The 18,610-nt window shown below is 63.1% G+C and overlaps 1 protein-coding gene across 2 annotated transcripts; it reads right to left on the bottom strand.

The window, feature by feature from the left end:
* Positions 1-1,023: 1,023 nt before the first annotated feature.
* Positions 1,024-18,330, bottom strand: DPYSL5 (dihydropyrimidinase like 5). Of its 2 annotated transcripts, XM_054063827.1 has the most exons (13): positions 18,192-18,330; positions 11,926-12,190; positions 10,298-10,456; positions 8,698-8,877; positions 8,543-8,611; positions 8,330-8,374; positions 8,022-8,097; positions 6,765-6,921; positions 6,016-6,157; positions 5,152-5,294; positions 4,859-5,066; positions 3,285-3,453; positions 1,024-2,145 (listed from the first exon to the last, which is right to left on the bottom strand). In XM_054063827.1, the coding sequence occupies exons 2-13, from the start codon at positions 12,184-12,186 to the stop codon at positions 2,060-2,062; spliced, it is 1,695 nt and encodes a 564-aa protein (XP_053919802.1). In that variant the 5' UTR covers positions 12,187-12,190; positions 18,192-18,330; the 3' UTR covers positions 1,024-2,059. The 2 variants fall into 2 exon arrangements, with proteins under 2 accessions (XP_053919802.1, XP_053919803.1); XM_054063828.1 differs by lacking the exon at positions 3,285-3,453.
* Positions 18,331-18,610: the final 280 nt, after the last annotated feature.

Raw genomic sequence — 18,610 nt, 5'->3', positions numbered from 1 at the left:
CTAGACCCTGCACCCTGTACCCCATCCGCTCCCTGCAGACCCCCCCAACCCTGCACCCCATCCTCTCCCTGCAGACCCCCCCAACCCTGCATCCCATCCTTTCCCAACAGACCCTGCACCCCATCCCCTCTCCACAGCCCCCCACCAACCCCCCACCCCAAACCTGGCCTCCACCCTGGATGTCTGAGCCCCCCAGTCTGGGAATCTGAGCCCCCCACCTTGGCAGCCTGGTGGACAGCATTGCGTGGGTGTATGTGCAGGGCATGGGGACATCCCGGACTCGCAGGGTTTGGGGTGTCCCCCAGGAGGAGGGGGTGATGTAGAGCCACCCTTAGATGCCCCCAAACAGGCGTTGAGGCTGGGCGCTGTGAGAACGGTCTTTAATGAGCAAACAGAGACGAGTTCCTAAACCGGCCGACATCCAACTACCGGGGGGCAGTGGGACCCCCACCCCGGGCCCCCCCACCCACAGGGACCCATAGGGAACAGTGCACAAGGGACAATTCACATCTGACAGGACCCCGGGAGCTGGGTAGGGGGCACGGGAGCGGGACCCCCCCCGATAGCACCAGGGGGACGGGGACCCTGCTCTGCTGGTCCACGCACACCCGGACCCCCACCCGCAGCGGGGCTGGGGCATCGCTGGCCCCACAGAGGGGTGGGGTGGGGCTCCCGGCATGGCATGGGGCAGGCGGCCGACGGTGTGCACACGTGTGTGTGTGTGCAGACACCAGCCAAGGAGTTCACGTGTGCACATGTATGTGCAAGGAACATTGCACTGAGGCCATGCATGGTGTGATGCATGTGTGTGCATGTGTGTGTGCAAGGAACAGTGTACTGAGACCATGCACAGTGTGTGAGCGTGTGTGCAAGGAACAGCGTACTGAGACCAGGCATGTGTGTGCATATGTGTGTGCAAGGAACAGTATACTGAGACCATGCATGGTGTGATGCATGTGTGTGCAGGTGTGTGTGCAAGGAACATCGTACTGAGACCGTGCACGATGTGATATACGTGTGCACGTGTGTGTGCAAGGAACAGTATACTGAGCCCATGTATGGTGTGACACACGTGTACACACAAACAGAGCAGTGGAGAGCCTGCCAGCAGTTTGCATGGAGCGATGCATACACGTGTTCACGTGTGTGCGATGAACATTGCACTGAAACCATGCACAGTGTCTTGCACACACGTGTGAAACTAACATCTCACCGAGACCATGCATGGTGTGATATACACGTGTGCACTGACATGCCGCAGTCGAGAACCTGCCAGCACCCTGCACAGAGGGATGTACACTAGTGCACAATGAACATCTCACTGAGACCACACACGGTGCACACGTGCGGCAGCGATGAGCAATTTGCATGGAGTGATGCACACGTGTGTGCACTGAACATCACACTGAGACCGTGCATGGTGAGACACATGGCAGTGAAGATCCTGCCAGCACCTTGCACAGAGGGAAGCACGCATGCGTGCACACGTGTGTGCAAAGAACATCTCATTGAGGCCACGCACAGTGCACACACACTGCAGTGAAGATCCTGCCGGCACCTCGCATGGAGGGATGCACACTCGTGTGCCGGCAGGTGTGTGGGTGCTGTGCCACTGCTCGCTGCCGGGGTGTGGAAGGGCTCACGCGTCCCATGGGGAGAGGTGGGAGCCAGGGGAAGGGGTGTGCAGGGTGCAGGGTGCAGCCCGGGGTGGGAAGGGTGGGCGGAGATGGGGGGGTCCCTGCTGCTCCCCTAACACTACTGAACACAAACCACTCCGAGCATTTCCACGGGATGCACAAACAACTCAAAAACTCACGGATCCAAACCCAACGTGCAAACAGAAAAGGGCTGGGGGCAGCCCACCCGCTGCCCCCATCCCCCCCCGCCGCCCAGGGCTGCAGCTCCCCTAGACCCCGACCCCACACACGGCTGCCGGCTGCTGGCCCAGCTCCGTGGGCAGAGCCCCCCGGTGCGAGGGGAGCCCCACCGGAGCAGGGTTCCCAGAGGGGACGGCGTGGGGCTGGTGCCTGGTCCTCAGTTGGGGGACAGGTCCCCGGTTTTACCAAATGCCACTCGACCGGCCCCCGGGGGGAGCGAGAATCCGGGCCGAAGCTCGCTTTGGAACGTGGTCATCGATTTGAGAACCTGCCGGAAGGACAGACGGATGAGGATCAGGGTCATGGAGACTGGGGTGAGCACCCGACGGACACCCCAGCACCTCATCTGCTGGCACCGTGGGTCACCCCACTGTCACCTCAGCCGTGCCACATGGGGTGGGCAAACACCAGTGCCTCCTGTGGCACTGGCTGCCTTGGGAATGACGACTGTGACCCTTCCAGGTCTGGGAGCACTGAGAGCGATGCTCCTGACCCCCTTAGGTCTGGGAGCACAGGGAATGATGCTTGCAACCCCTCCAGGTCCAGGAGGACTGGGAACGATTCTCTTCACCATCCCTAGGTCTGGGAGAACTGGGAATGAAGCTTGCAACCCCTCCTAGGTCCAAGAGCACTGGGAATGATGCCCCTGAACCCCTCCTAGGTCTGGGAGCACTGGGAATGAAGCTAGCAACCCTTCCTAGGTCTAGGAGCACTGAGGACAAAGCTCCTGACCCTCCCCTTAGGTCTGGGAGCACTGGGAATGACACTTGCAACCCCTTCAGGTCTGAGAGGACTAGGAATGATGCGCCTGACCCCTCTAGGTCCAGGAACACTGGGAACGATGTTCCTGACTGCTCTAGGTCTGAGAGCACTGGGAACAATGCTCCTGATCCCCCCTTAGGTCTGGGAGCACTGGCAATGACACTTGTGGTCCCCACCAGAGACCGGGAGCACTGGGAGTGATACTCGTGACCCCTGGGGTGGTGGGAGCACCCTGTGGTGGTTGTGCTGGAACCCTGGGGTGGTGATGGGGCACCTGGGGTGGTGATGGAGGGGCACCCTGGGTGGTGGTTGGGGCACCTTGGGATAGTCGTGGGGGAGATACATGGGGGTGGCAGAGGGGGCACGTTGGGGTGGTAGTGGGGGTACCCTAGCGTGGCTGTAGGGTCACCTAGGGGTAGCAAGGGGGCACCTTGTGGTGGTGGAAGGGGGTTATCCTGGGTTGTGGAGGGGGCACTCTTGATGGGGGGGGGGCACCTTGGGTTGGTGATGGGGCACTTTGGGGTGGCAGTGGGGCACCCTGGGGTGGCAAGTGCCCATCGAATGCTGCAGAGCCACCGGCTGCGGGGCTGTTGTGGGGCTGGCTCTGGGGCTGGGGAGACCCCCGCTGCGCCCCCCACCTCTTACCGGAGAGGCTGAAGCTGGACTCGTGGAGGTCCCTCATGCCCCCATGCCGCGTGGCAGGCCGGGTTGGGGTATCGGCCAGGGGCGTCCCCGTCTCTTTTTTCCCAGCATGGACAACCACGGCCACGTCCCCCAGGTATGGGGTGCGATCGACACCCCGCAGCTTTAAACTCTGCCGGAGGGAGAGAGAAAGCAGGGAGAGGGTCAAGGTGGGGGGCACTGCACTGTGGCCAGTGGGGGGCTGCAGCGGGGACCATGTGGATGCCCCACGGTGTGAGCAGGGTTTGGAGTGCCACTGCCTTACAGCGGGGTGCAGATCAGCCAGGTTGGGGAAGGAAAAGGGTCACAGGGTGCTGTGGGTGGGGAAAGGGCTATGGGTGGGATGCAGGGGTGCCCCATGGCATCAGCAGGGTTCAGGGTGCCATTGCCTTATAGTGGGGTGCAAATCAGCCAGGTGTGGGGTGGAAAGTAGGGGGCCAGGGGGTTCCATGGGTGGGAAGGGGGCTGTGGGGTGCAGGGGTGCCTCACGGTGTGAGCGGGCTTCAGGGTGCCATTGCATTACACTGGGATGTGGATCAGCCAGGTGTGGTGGGGAAGGAAGGGGGCCAAGGGGGTGCTGTGGGTGGGGAGGGGGATTGGGGTGGGTACAGGGTGCCCTGTGGTGTCAGCAGGGTTCGGAGTCCCACTGCTCTACACCTGGGTTAGGGGAGAAGGAAAAGGGCCATGGGATGCTGTGTGTGGGGAGGGTGCTATGGGTGGGGTGCAGGGCATCGGCTCCCAGGGAATCCCCGGCTCCATCTGGACACCCCAGCACTGGCTCCTAGCTCCCAGGACCCCCCAGCTCCAGCCAGACACCCCAGGACTGGGTATTGGCTCCCATCTCCCGGGGATACCCCTGATCCCTTCCTTTACACCACGCTGAACCTCCCAGTGCATCCCCCACTGCCAGGCAGGTCCTGACGAAAGGCACGGGGGCACAGGGATCCCCAGCGCTGAGTTCTGCTGGAGCTCCCTGCTGCCACAGCCGTGACTCGTGTGCCACGAGGTCCACTCTGTGCCAGGCCCCGTGCACATGGGGTCACCATGAGCTGCAGGACCACCTTGGGGGGCTGCAGACCAGGTAAAGGGCAGAGAGCCTGTGACAGCGGTGACCATGACGCTTGGCATGCATGTTGGGATGACCGCTGGCCACAGCAGTGCGCAGAGTGACCATCCACAAACCCTCGGCACCACCGGCACACAGGCAAGGAGCCCTGTGGGGCAGAAGGTCCTCCCGCAGGGACTCCACTGCTGGCACTGCCACCTCCATCCATCCTCATGCAGGCACAAGGCAACCGTTGCATCCACCAAGCAATGCTCCATGGTGGTACCAACCGTGGCACGGTGACCTCAGCATGGCATGGCACTGACCGCAGCACCGGGGTGGCACAGACCCATCCTCCAGCACCACCAGCACTGCCCCACACCACTGCGACCACCACAGCCACCACCTCTGGCACCCAGGAGCCAAGCCCGGCACAACCATGCTCTCCCCACGCCACGGCACAGTGCAGGCACAGCACCCACCACCCCTTTACCTTCTCCCGCTGCACCAGCTTCTTGTAGACGGAATCTGGGAAGGAGCGGAGTGGGTAGAACTTGCCAGTGCCCTCGGCGCACATGAAGACGCCGTTCTCGTAGACCACACGCCCACGGCTGATGGTGACCAGGGGCACCCCGTGGCACCGCATGTTCTCATACAGGTTGATGTCCCCTCCCTGCACCTGGGTGCTGGCTGAGATGGTCCTGGGTCGGGGGACACGGTGTGGTAAGTGGGTGCCAGGCATCATGGGGAGCCCCCTCGACCAGCCCCTGTGCCAGCTGCACCTACCTGGTGGCCTCAGGGTCCCAGACCACGACGTCAGCATCGGCGCCAGGGATGATCCGGCCCTTGCGGGGATACAGGTTGTGGATCTTGGCTGCGTTGGAGCTGGTGACGGCCACAAAGCGGTTCTCATCCATCTTGCCTCCAACCTATCACCAGAACAGGGAGATGAGGATGTACCAGACCGCATCCTGCACACCAGCCCCCAGCTGCCTGCATCCCAGCCCTCATCCCCTTTGCTGCTATCTCCAACCCCCTCAAACACCTCGAGGGGTGCTGCTGGGACCCACTGGGTTGCATGGGGAGGCACCTCGTCCATCCCCATGCTGGAGGGCAATCCCCTCATGGAAAAGCCATTCTGCTCTAAAGCTGGGGCCAGCTCAGCCCAAGCCAGGCCACATCCTGCACCATCCCCAGCTGCCTGCACCCCATCCCTCACCTACTGCACTACCCATCCCAAACCCCCAAACACCTTGAGGGGTGCTGCTGGGACCCACTGGGTTGAACTGGGGAGCACCTCATCGATTCCCATGCCAGAGGGCACTGATGTCCCATAGAAAAAGCCACCCTGCCCCAAAGCTGGGGCCACCTCAGTGCTAGGCTGCATCCTGTACCATCCCCCAGCTGGCTGCACCCCATCCCTTATCCCCTCTGCTGCCCACCCCGAACACCTCAGTGGGTGCTACTGGGACCCATCGGGTTGCACTGGGGATGACCTCGCCCAGCCCCACGCCAGAGGGCAACCCCCCACGGAACATCCCATGTAAAAGGCCCTCCCGCTTTAAAGTTGGGGCCACCTCGGTCCAAGCTGGCCCCATCACCAGGCCCCCAGTGTGCCATCCCGGTCTGGGAAGAGGGAGGACCCCATACCACGCCACGCTCCCAGATGATGTTCATGCGGTCCTGCACCCCGCTGACGCCATGGGGGATCTTGGTGAAGTCCTCCTTGCCCATTGCTTTCTGCTTGGCGCTGAAGGGCCGGTGGTCAGAGGCCACGATGTTCAGCGTGTCACTGTGGGAGAACAGGGCAGCGTGGATCAGGGCATGGCTGGGGCAGCAGGGAGTCAGGGGGCTCAGTGCCCAAGGAGTGGGGTGCCCAGGGGGCTCAGCACTCAGCAGCCCAGGTGCTCAGTGAGTGCTTGGGAGACTCAGCACCCACAGAGTGAGACTCTAAGGGAACACAGTGCCTGGGAATTGAGGCACCCAGCAAGTCTGGTGCGCAAGAAGTGAGATTCCTGGACATGGGGTTCTTGGGTGGTGAGCCCAAGGAGCAGGGTGCCTGAAGGATGGGGTGCCCAGGGAGCACAGCACCAGGGGAGCAAGGTGCCTAAGGAGCGGGGTGCCAGAACATGAGGTCCTGAGGTGATGGGGCAGCTGGGACCAGGATGGCCCCAATGTCCGCAGGTGGGACAGGCAGCCCAAGTCCAGCTGGGCTGGGTTGGGGGGGGGGGTCCCATGGTGGGCACCAGGGATGCTGGACACATGGGATGATGGGCACTAGGGATGCTGAAACAGCACTGTGTCCTAGGGGCAGGGTGCCCGGTGAGTGTGGCAGCTGGGAAGGGGTGTGAGGAAGCACAGCAGCTGGAGAGGGGTCCCAGGGTGCTGAGGGGCCTCACTTGGCGAGCAGGCTCATGAGGTAGGCGGAGGTGTTGGTATCCAGGCGCAGTGGCGGCACGGTGACATAGGCGGCAGCGTGGAACCAGTCCTGGTGGTAGTAGTGCAGCCCAGTGAGCGTGGCGTGTGCCGTGGTAGTCTCCGCATACACCACCTTCCCTGCCGGGGGCAGAGGCACATGCATGGGACTGGGGGTAGCGGGCAGGGGGGCAAGGTAGAGGCAGGCACGGGCAAGTGTGCAGGGAATGCACGCGAGCTCTGCCTGGCGTGGTATCTCTGCTGGCAGCGGGCGCCCCATCTGGGCATGAGACCCATGTACGCGTGTGCTCACACCTGTGCAAGCAGAGCTGTGTGGGCTCACTGGCTGCCGTCCTATGTGTCCCCATGTGCACACATGAACAACTGCGCATCCTGACACGCACATGTGTGCTCCTGTGCCTGCCTGTCTGGTCCTGCCTGCATCCCTGTCCGTGCAAGAACCCACATGTCTCTGCGTGTGTCCATAGCCTGGCACCTCCCATGCTGTGAGTGTCCACGCCTCTGCACATGACACAATGCTACATGTGCCCATGTCCATGCCCCTACAAGCCCATGATCTTCCCACTACCCACATCTGCCGAGTCTGTGTCTGTGCATGTGCCCCTCACCCACGTGTGCCCATGTTCCTGTCCGTGCAAGAGGCCAGGTGTCTCTGTGTGTCCATGGCCCTGCGCATCCCATGCCATGTGTGTTGATGCACACATGTGCTCCTGTGCCCATGTGTCTGTTCCTGCCCGCATCACCATCCACGCAAGAGCCCACGTGTGTCTCTGTGTGTGTCCACGGCCCAGCACCTCCCATACTGCCTGTGTTGACACCTCTTCGCGTGACACAGTGCCATGTCTATGCCCCTTCAAGCCCGTGACCTTCCTGGTGCCCACATCCACCCATGTCTGTGTCCATGTGTCCATGTCCTTGTCTGTGTCCCGTGTCTGTGACCCCACGGGGACTCATGCCGGTGTGTGCACACCCCTCTGCGTGTGCCCCAGCACCTCTGCCCCTGTCCCTGCACGTGGCCGTGTTCCTGCGTATGCCCATGCGTGTGGGAGCACAGGGACAGCCCACAGTGCAAGGGCTGGGGACATGGGGCAAGGCAGAGACTCAGGGAGGCTGCAGGCGGAGTTGCCGGCAGAGGAGGGGGCACATTCAGAGGGACACACAGGCACTCACATCCCACCCCACTTCCAGCCCTGGGCGACGGGGCCATCTGAACCCCTTACCTTGCATCTTGGCGGCAGCAATGACATCTCCTGCAGACATGCTTGAGACGTTCACCAGGTAGACAGGGCAGTGGGTCTGCAGAGAAGGGGTCAGTGACAATGCCTCTGGGGTTCCCCGGTCCCATGGTGGGTCCACGCACCGCATATGAGGCTCACAGACCCCCCCATCCATGGAACCGGGGTGTCCACACCCAGGTACAGCCAAGGGGGATGTGCTGGCTGCAGGAGTCGGGATGCCAACTGAGCTCCAGCACAGCCATGTGCCACACCCTGGGCAGCAGGGTTCAATCCTGCTCAGAACCACTCACCCTGTTGGCGATGGTGATGACACGGTGTGTGGCCTCGGCTTCCAGCTGTGGAGAGAACAGGAGGTGAGGGCATGGCACGGGAAAATGGTTCAGTTGGGAGATGCTGCTAGGTTCAGACCAGTGGCACCAGTGTTGGTGCAAGAATGAGTGTGCAGTGGGTGCAGGGATGGGCATGTTGGTGCGAGGATGGGTATGCAATGGGATGGTCCCTACCTCTTCAGGCCGGCTGATCTCAATGCCCTCTGGCCCTGTGATGCCCAGGTCCAGCGCCTCCTTTGCTCCCTGTGGAATGAGGTTGGGATCAGGATCGGGGTGATTTAGGGGAGTTCTGCTGGGCCTCCCCGTCCCATCTCGTGCCAAGTGCTCACCTCAGCCACCAGCTCGCCATTCTCGGCATGGACACGGGCAATGGCCCCGAAGTCCCGGCAAGCCCTGAAGACCTGGTAGAGCTCGCTGTCCCGCAGCATGTACAGGTCCTTGTAGGTCATGAACATCTGGAAGGAGTTCACTCCCTTCTCCCGCACCAGTGTCTCCATCTCTGCCTTCACCTGCGCCAGGATGAGAGGGTCACTGCGGTGTCAGAGGGACACTGCAGATCCACGACCTGCTCCTCCCTAATTGCATGGAACAGGGGTTGATGCTTCCCTGTTGAGGCCACAAGATGCATGAACCATGCAACAACCCCATGCAGTGCTCCAGGCTTGGGGAAGAGTGTCTGGAAAGCTGCCTGGTGGAAAAGACCCTGGGGGTGCTGGTTAACAGCAGCTGAACATGAGCCAGCAGTGGCCCAGGTGGCCAAGAAGGCCAGCAGCATCCTGGCTTGGATCAGCCATGGGGTGGCCAGCAGGAGCAGGGAAGGGATGGTCCCTCTGGACCCAGTGCTGGTGAGGCAACACCTCGAATTCTGGGTTCAGTTTTGGGCCCCTCACTCCAAGAAAGACCTTGAGGGGCTGGAGAGCAGGGTAACAGAGCTGGGGAAGGGTCTGGAGCCCGGGGGTTCTGGGAGCAGCTGAGGGCCCTGGGGCTGTTTAGCCTGGAGAAGAGGAGGCTGAGGGGAGACCTCATCGCTTTCTGCAGCTCCTGGAAAGGAGGCTGGAGCCAGGTGGGTGCTGGTCTCTTCTCCCAAGGGATAGGAGAAAAGGGAATGACCTCAAGTTGTGCCAGGGGAGGTTTAGATTGGATATTGGGAACAATTCCTTCACAGAAAGGGTTGTCAGACTCTGGCAGAGGCTGCCCAGGGAACTAATGGAGTACCCAGTGCGGTTTTAGTGGGAACGGAGGGGTTAGGCTGACGGTTGGACTGCATGAGCTTAGAGGTCTTCTTCAACCTCAATGATTCCACGATTCTATTCTACTCTATTTGTGTGCGCGTCCTGGGGTGATCTGGGGAGTGACAGATGCCGGGGAGGAGCAGGGGGGATTGCACTCGCCGTGATCTGGTGCCGGCACCCCAGTGTGCTGGGATGTACGCCGGGGGGCACCCACTCTGTCTCTATCCATCCCCTTCACTGGCTGAGCACAGGGTACACAGGGGCTGGGGTGTCCCTGCACCGCGGCTGGGAGCAATCCGGCTCAAGCCAGGCCTGATCCTGCTCCAGCAGCTTTGGTGAGGATTGCAGGGGCTGAGCGTGCTGTGGGATGGGGCTCAGTGCTGAGCAGCACCCGTCGGGGCTGAGCTGCAAGACTGGGCCCCCCAAGCTGTGACCACCATGCCAGCGCATCCCACTGCCCCTCCTGGAGCGGCAGCACCTTTTCCATCCTGGTGAGGGGCTCAGCCCCACTGGGACCACTTGCCCCACTGAGCCTGGATCAAGGCAGCTCAAAAGGCAGCGTGGGGGCTCAGCCCATCCCACCAAGCAGCTAATGGGATCAACGGGGCTGGGAATTAGCCCTGGCCACAGCAGCTGCTCCTGGCCACTCGCCGTGCCAGGAGCCAGAGCCGCACTGTGCCGGGGTGGCTGGACTCACCTTGGGTGCCCACCAAGTGATCCCCATGTGCAGACTGTAGTCGCAGCAGACCTTTGGGTCGGCCAGGCTGCGGCATTTCTCGTAGGCATCCAGCAGCGAGGTCTCCTTGTCCGGCAGGACATGGCCGATGATCATCGTTGTCCCTCCCACCAGGGCTGCCTGCGGGGGAAAGGGACAGCAGTGTGGGAACAGGATTCGTCCCACCAGGGAATGGCCCTGTGGTGCTGCCCACACTGTGGGTGGCACTAATCCTGCCTGGCTACAAACAGGGCTGATCCTGAGAGGCTGGGCTGGGATAGCCACATCCCAGGAGATGAGGACTCCACACTGGGCCCCGTTGCAAGAAGAGTGTAACCACCCCCCACCACACTGCACCTGCCCAGTTGCAGCAGCACATCTGGCCGCATGACACATCTGGAGGACCCCATCCTGCCACCCGCTGGGGCAATGACTGCCCAGCCCAGCCCAAATTTGGGGTGCCATGGGGATGCCCTGGTCATAGGTCACCCCAACTGTGCTGTTGCTGTGGTGCCCAATCCAGGATGGGGCTGCCCGGCTGCAGGCAGACTCCCCCACAGCAGCACGTATGGGCAGCAGGGCAGGTTCCATCCTGCCTGGCAGTGTCCCCAGCTCACCCAGCCTGGCTAATCCCCAAAGCTCCTTTACCAATTGGCTCTCGTGTGCTGCCGTGGGCCAGTGGTGCCAGTGCAGTGCTGTGAGCCAGCCTGCTGGGATGGGGAGCAGGCTCGGCATGGGTTGCCTGTGGTACCTGCACCGGACCCTTGCCCTCTGGCACATCACTGTTCCCCCAGCCCCTTTGCTGTGGAAGCTGTGACAGAGCCGAGCCCCCTACCCGGGGATGCTGAGCACCCCGGGGCCAGGCACGGCCAGCACCAGCCCGGCACAATGCCTGCTCTGTGAGAGATATTGGAGGCAGCCGGGATCAGCACTGCCCAGGACAACCAGTCCCTCGACACTCCAGGCAGCGGCACCCAGCGCACACCACCACCATCCCCGGTAGAGCCCTGCAGCACAGGGAGGGTGCTGAGCTGGAAAGGCACCATGGAGCATCCCCATGGCAGCTACGCTGGACTTGAAGAGCCTCTGGCCAACCCTGGGCTTCCCAGGATGTCGGGGCATCCCCCTCAGCCATGGATGCTCCATGCCATGCACGCCAGGCTGCTGAGGCATTCCCCTCAGCCATGGATGCTCCATGACAAACCCTACCAGGTTGCCAGGGCATCCCTGTCAGCCATGGATGCTCCATGCCAACCCATGACAGGTTGCTGGGACATCCCCATCAGCCACGGATGCTCCATGCCAACCCTAAAAAGGCTGCTGGGGCATCCCCCTTGGCCATGGATACTCCATAACATCTCACGCCAGGTAGCCAGGCCCTCCCACTTGACCAGTGATGCTCCATGCTAGGTTCTGGGGCATTCCCCTCGGCCATGGATGCTCCACATTATCTCATGCCAGGTTGCTGGGTTGTCCCTTTCAGCCATGGATGCTCCATACCAGTCCCCTGTGGGGCCCACCAGCATCCCAGGGACCAGGGACCCCCAGGGACCAGGGCAACCCCAACCACCTGGGGTGTGGGCAACATATCCAGCGGATGCAGGTGGTACCTTGGTGCCATGGTAGAAGTCATCCACGCATGTGGCGTTCATGAAGGTCTGGTGGAAGTGGGTGCTGGTGTCGATGCCACCTGGGATGACGAGCTTGCCAGTTGCATCAATGACCTTGGCCCCACCGGGGATCATGAGCTCACGACCCACTTGCTGGATGATGCCGTTCTCGATGTAGACATCTGCCTCCAGCGTGCAGTCGTCGTTCACCACCTTTCCCCCCTTGATGAGGATCCGCATGGTGGCCGCGTTGGCGAGCATGGCGCTGTGAGGGCAAGTACCAGCCCTGGGATCGCTGCCATCTGGTGCAGCCCCCCAGGGGGGAATCTCAGCCCCATTTCCACCCCTGGGTGGTCCCAGGCTGTCACGGTGCTGTCACAGGGATATGTGTCCCCCTGCAGCTGCACATCCTCCATGCCCATCCACGCCCTGGGCCATGTTAACCCTGGATTATCCCAGGCAATCCATGGAGAGGGGGGGGATCCAGGAGTGCCAAGTCCGGAGCTGCGGTTGCGCTGAGCCCCTCCGCACTGCCCGCACCGCAGTCCCAGCACCCAGAGCCGGTTACACACTGAGCGCCAGACTCCCATCCCTGCTATGCTGCCCGACCCCAGGATGAGAGAGCGGGGTGAATCCAGCTGCTGGTGCTACACAAGCCAAGTGGATGAAGCACCCATGCTCGGACAGGCTGCCTGCCAAGTCCCAGCGGCACTGTATGGTGGCCAGGGCCAATAAGGAGATCACCAGGGCTGGCACCAGTTGCTGGGGTCTCTGCCCCCATGGACCTGCATGATGCCAGCTTGGCCACAGCCCCAGTGCCGCCTTCAACCCCTGGCCACAATCTATAACTCATCTGGCAGATGAAGGTCAAACATCATCGACCCGTCTGAGCAGGGACAGCCTGCGACGACTGCACGGGCATGCCGGGAGGACAAGGTGGGGTGGGACCCCATCAGAACAGCCACCTCAGGGACCTCCCAGTGCCCCCAGTGCCCCCAGTGCCCGCTGGCAATGGGCAGTCCCACCTCCCTTACTTCAGACAAAGCCAGGGTGCGCATGTGGGCAGCATGGCACTGCCCGGCATCACAGGCACACCTGTCCCTGCACCAACACGCCTGTCCCTGGGCTCATCGCACAGTTATCCTGGCACTAATATGCCTGTCCTCGCACCCTGTCCCTATACCCATCTCACACCCACTTTCACCGCAACACACCCATCCCTGCACCTATTGCACACCCATCCTGGCACCAACATGCCCATCCCTGTGCACATTGCACACCCATCCTCGTGCCTATTGCACACCCATCCTTGCAGCCTGTCCCTTACACCCGTTGCACACCCACTTTCACCACAACACACCTGTCTCTGTGCCCATTGCACACCCACCCTGGCACACTGTCCCTGCACCCATTGCACACCCATCCTTGCACCCTGTCCCTTACACCCATTGCACACCCACTTTCACCACAACACACCTGTCTCTGTGCCCATTGCATGCCCACCCTGGCACACTGTCCCTGCACTCACTACACACCCAACGCTGCACCTATTGCACACCCATCCTCCTCCCAACACGCCCATCCCTGCACCCATTACACACACATCCTGGCACCAACACACTACCATCCTGCACCCATTGCACACCCATCCTGGCACCCTGTCTCTGCACCCATTGCACACCCATCCTCGCACACTGTGCTTGCAGTGACCTGGCATCCAGCCGCGGTGGCTGGCACTGTTGGCCAGGCCATGCCGGCACCTGAGCATTCCTGGCACTGCTGGAAGGGGCAACTGACTGGGGAGGGCAAGCGGCTGTGCCCTATACAGGACTGCATCCGTGCTGGAGCTGGGGTGCCCTGGGAGCCCCTTCTGGGCCAAATCCTGCCCTGGGGCTCTGCAATGGCAGTGCCAGCCCTGCCGTGGGCAAGCCTGGTACCAGCCCGTGCCTCATCTTGCTGCTCTCTACCCCGGCACAGGACCACAGCAGGATCTTTGTGCCACAGGGAATGCTGCTGGGAATAGCAGCCCCCACCCTACCAGGAATGCCTCTGCCATGCACAGCTGCTCCGGCTTGGCATGCGCCTGCTGTGAGGGATGGTGGAGGAAAACAGGTCCCAGAGGGGCCGAGGTGGGGTGGCAGAAACATTCCTGACAGCAGAAGCTCCTCATGCAGCATGCGGGGCCGCCGTGGCATGCCAGGCATCGGCACTCCATTCCAGCTGGTCCCAGGGCAGGGCTGTCAGTGCCCACATCGTCCCCCCACTGCTGCCCCAGTCCAGGGCTCTGCCTCAGGCACCCTGGAAGCTGCTGCCCCGTGCAAGGGCTGTGCTGGGGGGCAGCTGGACCCATGGCTGCAGTGCTGGCCCCATGTGGATGAGGGGGACTCATCTCAAGCTGGAGACCTGCTGAGCTCCCATGCTGGCAGCAACCGGGATGGGGCAAGATATTGAGGCTGAACCTGACCTTGGTGAGGAGACCTGGTGGTGCCAACAAGAGCTGCAGCGATGCCCACAGGAGCCAGAGTGATGCCCACTGTCCCCTCCAAGCCCCCCAAGACAAGGGTGAACAGTGCAGGATGGTGCCTGAGCGGCATAGGAATGCGGGTGCGGGAGGGGAGTGATGCACAGCACCCCAAGATGAAAGCAGGTTGCTGTGACGGACGGATCTAGAGCACGGCAGCGCATGGGGAGGCAGCATGTGCCATCTCCCAGTCTTGCCATAGCATTCCCACCCCAGCATGGGTGGGATAGGGCAGAAGGATGGCACAGATCCTCACAGCCACATCCCAGCCTTGCCTGTCCTGTTCCCCACAGCAGCTTTGGGAGGAGGGGACCGTGCCCCCCGAGTCACTGTGCCTCTGCTGTGCTTGGTGATGGGATCTCACCTGCCAGCTATGTTCTGGAGGCCAGGCACAAGCGGGCAGTGGGCTCTCTGGTCCCATAGGTGAGGTGGGGGAATGGGGGGCTGCCACAGCTGTGCTGGGAGGGGGCGAGTGTGGCAGCACACGGCAGGTGGTGGCAAGGCACTGGCTGCGGGGACAGAGCATCGCTCAGGGACACAGTTGAGGGCGTGGGCTGGACACAATGGACAGACAAGGGTTGGCAGCTCAACATGTTGCCCATGGCCTTGGCCATCATGAAGCCACCCACACCACCACCGCGCTCCCCCCTCCTCATCATACCAGACCCCTTTCCTGCCCCCTGCTCAGGAATTTGGCCAGCCACCCCCTGTGCCCAACCCTGGGACGGCCCTGGCACCACGCTCTGCCACTGCTTCAGCCATCACAGCAGTTCCCCTGCTCACATCCAGTCCCCCCACCAGCTCCCACCCAGTGTCCCCCTGCAGCTCACATTCAGCATCCCGGCGGGCTCTGCCCCTCTGTCCCCCAGCCCCTGGTGCCGTGCCAGCGTGGCACAGCCGGCCCTGGTGACACCCCATCTCTCTCCCATGTCCTGGTGAGCTGCTGCGGTGCAGCGGCACAGCCAGCATCAGGCAGCAGCGGTGGCAGCTGCTCACCCAGGCGGAAGGCAGGGAGGTTTCTGTGAGACAACAGGTTCCCCAGCAGGGCAGAAACGCAGTGTTAGCACCGGGGAGGGGGCTGAAAGAATCTTTGGGGACCCCCCCATTCAGTGCGGCCACCGCAGTCGACAACCCCTGTGCCTCATCCAACCTTGGGCACTGCCGGCAGTGTGGCCGAGGCTCAGGAACTGAGGGGCTGTGGCAATGCTTCCAGGCAGGCACACAAAGCAGCGCAGCCATCTCGGGGGGCTCGCGGCCCCCCCAGCGCCTGCTGGCTGTGCCGCTGGCCCCGAGCCGTGGGGGCCGGTGGCTGGGAGTGAGGGGACAGCTGTGACCCCAGCAGGACAAAGGGATCCCTGCCCTGGCGCAAGGGCTGCTGGGGGGGCACCTGTTGGGGCTGGGGCCCAGCCTTTGTGCCAGGACGGTGGGGGCTGTGGCGGCGTGGCAGCACACAGAGCCGCATTGTGCGGTGAGGCGAGGTCAGGGGCGGCTATCACAGAAGGCCCCTCTGCTGCTCACCGCTTTTGTCTGTGTTGGTGGGAACCCCTGGCCCCCACCCTGCCTGGCACACATCCTGCCCAGTCTCCACTCTACCCAGAGCCCCCGGCACCCATCCTGCCCAGTATCCACCCTGCCTAGCACCCACCTTGCCCAGAGCCCTTGTACCCACCTTCACCAGCACCCATCCTGCCCAGTGCCAACTCTGCCTCACACCCACCCTGCCTGGTGCCCCTGTACCCACCTTGCCTGGTGCCCACCCTGCCTGGCACCCATCTTACCCGGACTCATGTCTGGAGCCCACCTTGCCCAGGGCCCACAATACTTGGTGCCCAACTTGCCCCAAGACCACCTTGCCAGGCACTGGCCACCATGATTTGGCGCTGGCAAGGACCCCCCCTTTGCCAGCGTCCAGGCTTGGTGACCGTCCCCTCCCAGGCAGGATCAGTCAGTCTCCCACCAGTGACACCAAGTGACGACCCCAGCCGTGGTGGCAGATGGGTGGGCACTGTCCCCCACCCCACAGATGCCTCCTGGTGGGACCATGACCGCTGCGTCCTTACCCAGCTCTGTTTCGGACAGAGCCGGGCCAGCTGCCGGCATCATGCATGGGCCAGGATCATCTCTGGTGTTGGGGTGACCAAACCACTGCCCTGAGAGGGACAGGGAGCCCCGTAGTGACCGGAGTGACCGTGGTCCATGGGCAAAGGGGCAGAGATGCTCTGGCTTGTGCCTCTCGGGTGTGCCAGCAGCCTGTGCTTGTTCTCATGGCACATTGATACGGCACGCGCCATGGCACAGCCACACCCGAGCGAGTACGGGGCACACTGCCACTGCAGCAGGGTGTTGGGAGCTCCCCTAGTCCCATGACGGGGTCCCCATTGCACCCCAGGGTGTGCCAGGAGGGTGCGGTGCGGCTCTCACTGCAGCAGGCTGGCGGCACGATGGGTACCGAGCTGTGGGGGGGCCTGCCAGCACCTGGAGTGGTCCGGCACGGGCTCGGGGAGGGGTTTTTGGGAAAGAGAGCGGGGATGCTGGAAAGGGGGGGTGTCCCCAGGCAGGAACCAGGGATGCTGGGGGGGCTCTGCGAAGAGAACAGGGATGCTGAGGGGGAGGGGGACTGTGCGAAGAGAGTGGGGATGCTGGTGGGGGCTCTGGGAAGACAGCGGGGATGCTGGGGGCTGATGTCTTTGGGAAGATAGCAGGGATGCTGGAAGTGGGGCATCTTTGGATGCTTAGGGTGGGGTTGAGCATGCTGGTTTTGGGGTTGGTCACCAGAGCAAGGACTGGGGATGGTACAGGGGGGTCCTGAGGCAGAGAGCGGGGATGCTGGGGGGCCTCGGGGCAAGGATCGAGGATGCTAGGGCGGGTATCGAGGCAAGGAGCAGGGATGCGCAGGGGGGCGTCTTTTAGAAGATAATAGGGATGCTGTGGGGTGTCTTGGGGCAGAGAGCGGGGATGCTGGGGGGGGTCTCGGATCAAGGACTGGGGATGCTGGGGGGGGTCTCGGGGCAGAGACCGGGGATGCTGGGGGGGTCTCAGGGCAGAAACCGGGGATGCTAGGGGTGTCTCAGGGCAGGGACTGGGGATGCTGGGGGATTCCCGGCTCCGCCAGCCTCCAACGGCCCCGCAGACAAAGCCCGGTGCCGCCCAGCACAAAGGATGCTCCGAGCCGGGGCGGGGCCGCCCGGGAGCCCCCGCGGAACAATGGGCGCCGGGCCCGAAGGGACCCCCGCCTGCCTCCAGCATTCCCTGCACCTGCGGCTTCGCACCGCGTCGCGACAGGGCACCGACAGGGGAGCCGGGACCGCTGGGGAACCGGCCCCATCGCGACCCCCCACCGACGCTAGCCCCTTCGCCCTGTCGCGACATCACCGCCTTGTCGAGACACCACCGCCCTGTCGCGACAGGTGCATCACCGTACAGGGAAGGGGAGGGGGCGCACGCGACCTTTCTGCCCATAGAGGCGCATCGGGACGGGGGTAGCGGAGCGCTCCCTGCCTGTCGCGACACACGCCTCTGTCGCGATAGTCCCACCCGTCGCGATGCGGCCGCGACGAGTCAGGTCCCGCCGGTGCGGGAAGGTGCGATAACATCGCATCCCATCGCATCGCATCCCATCCCATCTCATCGCATCGCATCGCATCGCATCGCATCCCATCCCATCCCATCTCATCGCATCGCATCGCATCGCATCGCATCCCATCCCATCCCATCCCATCCCATCCCATTCCATCCCATCCCGTACCTCCCGCTCCGGCTCCGGCTGTGCCCGCCGCGATCCCTGCGCCCGCGATCGCCGCTCGCCCAAACCTGCGCGATGGTGGGCGGGGCCTTAGAGTGGCCTCGACCAATCGCCGCCCGCTCTCAGCCCTGGGGGCGTGGCCTGTCCGCCAGGCAGGGTGCAGTGCACGCTGTTTGAGTGACAGCGCCGGGAGCGGGGCCTAACAGCAGCCTCAGCCAATCGCAGCCCGCTTTCAGCCTTGGGGGCGTGGCTTGAGTGACAGAGCCAGGGGCGGGGCCCAACAGCCGCCTCAGCCAATCGCCGCCCGCTTTCCCAGCGGGGGGCGTGGCCGTCCCGCCCTCCGGGTTGCGGCGCGCGGCTTGACTGACAGCGCGGGGGGCGGAGCCAGCGCTGTTGCCGTGGTGACCGGAGCCGGCACAAAG

Source organism: Cuculus canorus, chromosome 3, assembly GCF_017976375.1.
Source record: "Cuculus canorus isolate bCucCan1 chromosome 3, bCucCan1.pri, whole genome shotgun sequence".
Lineage (NCBI taxonomy): Eukaryota > Metazoa > Chordata > Aves > Cuculiformes > Cuculidae > Cuculus > Cuculus canorus.
The sequence above is the reverse complement of the archived record's forward strand: the minus strand, read 5'-3'. Positions and strand labels throughout refer to the sequence as shown.

Coding starts and splice junctions, on each gene's coding strand:
- DPYSL5 (XM_054063827.1), bottom strand. CDS start 12,186: ATGCTCGCCAACGCGGCCACCATGCGGATCCTCATCAAGGGGGGAAAG. Junction 6,158..6,764: donor CTCATGAGCCTGCTCGCCAA/GTGAGGCCCCTC, acceptor GTTCTCCCACAG/TGACACGCTGAACATCGTGG. Junction 5,067..5,151: donor TGGGACCCTGAGGCCACCAG/GTAGGTGCAGCT, acceptor CCCCCGACCCAG/GACCATCTCAGCCAGCACCC.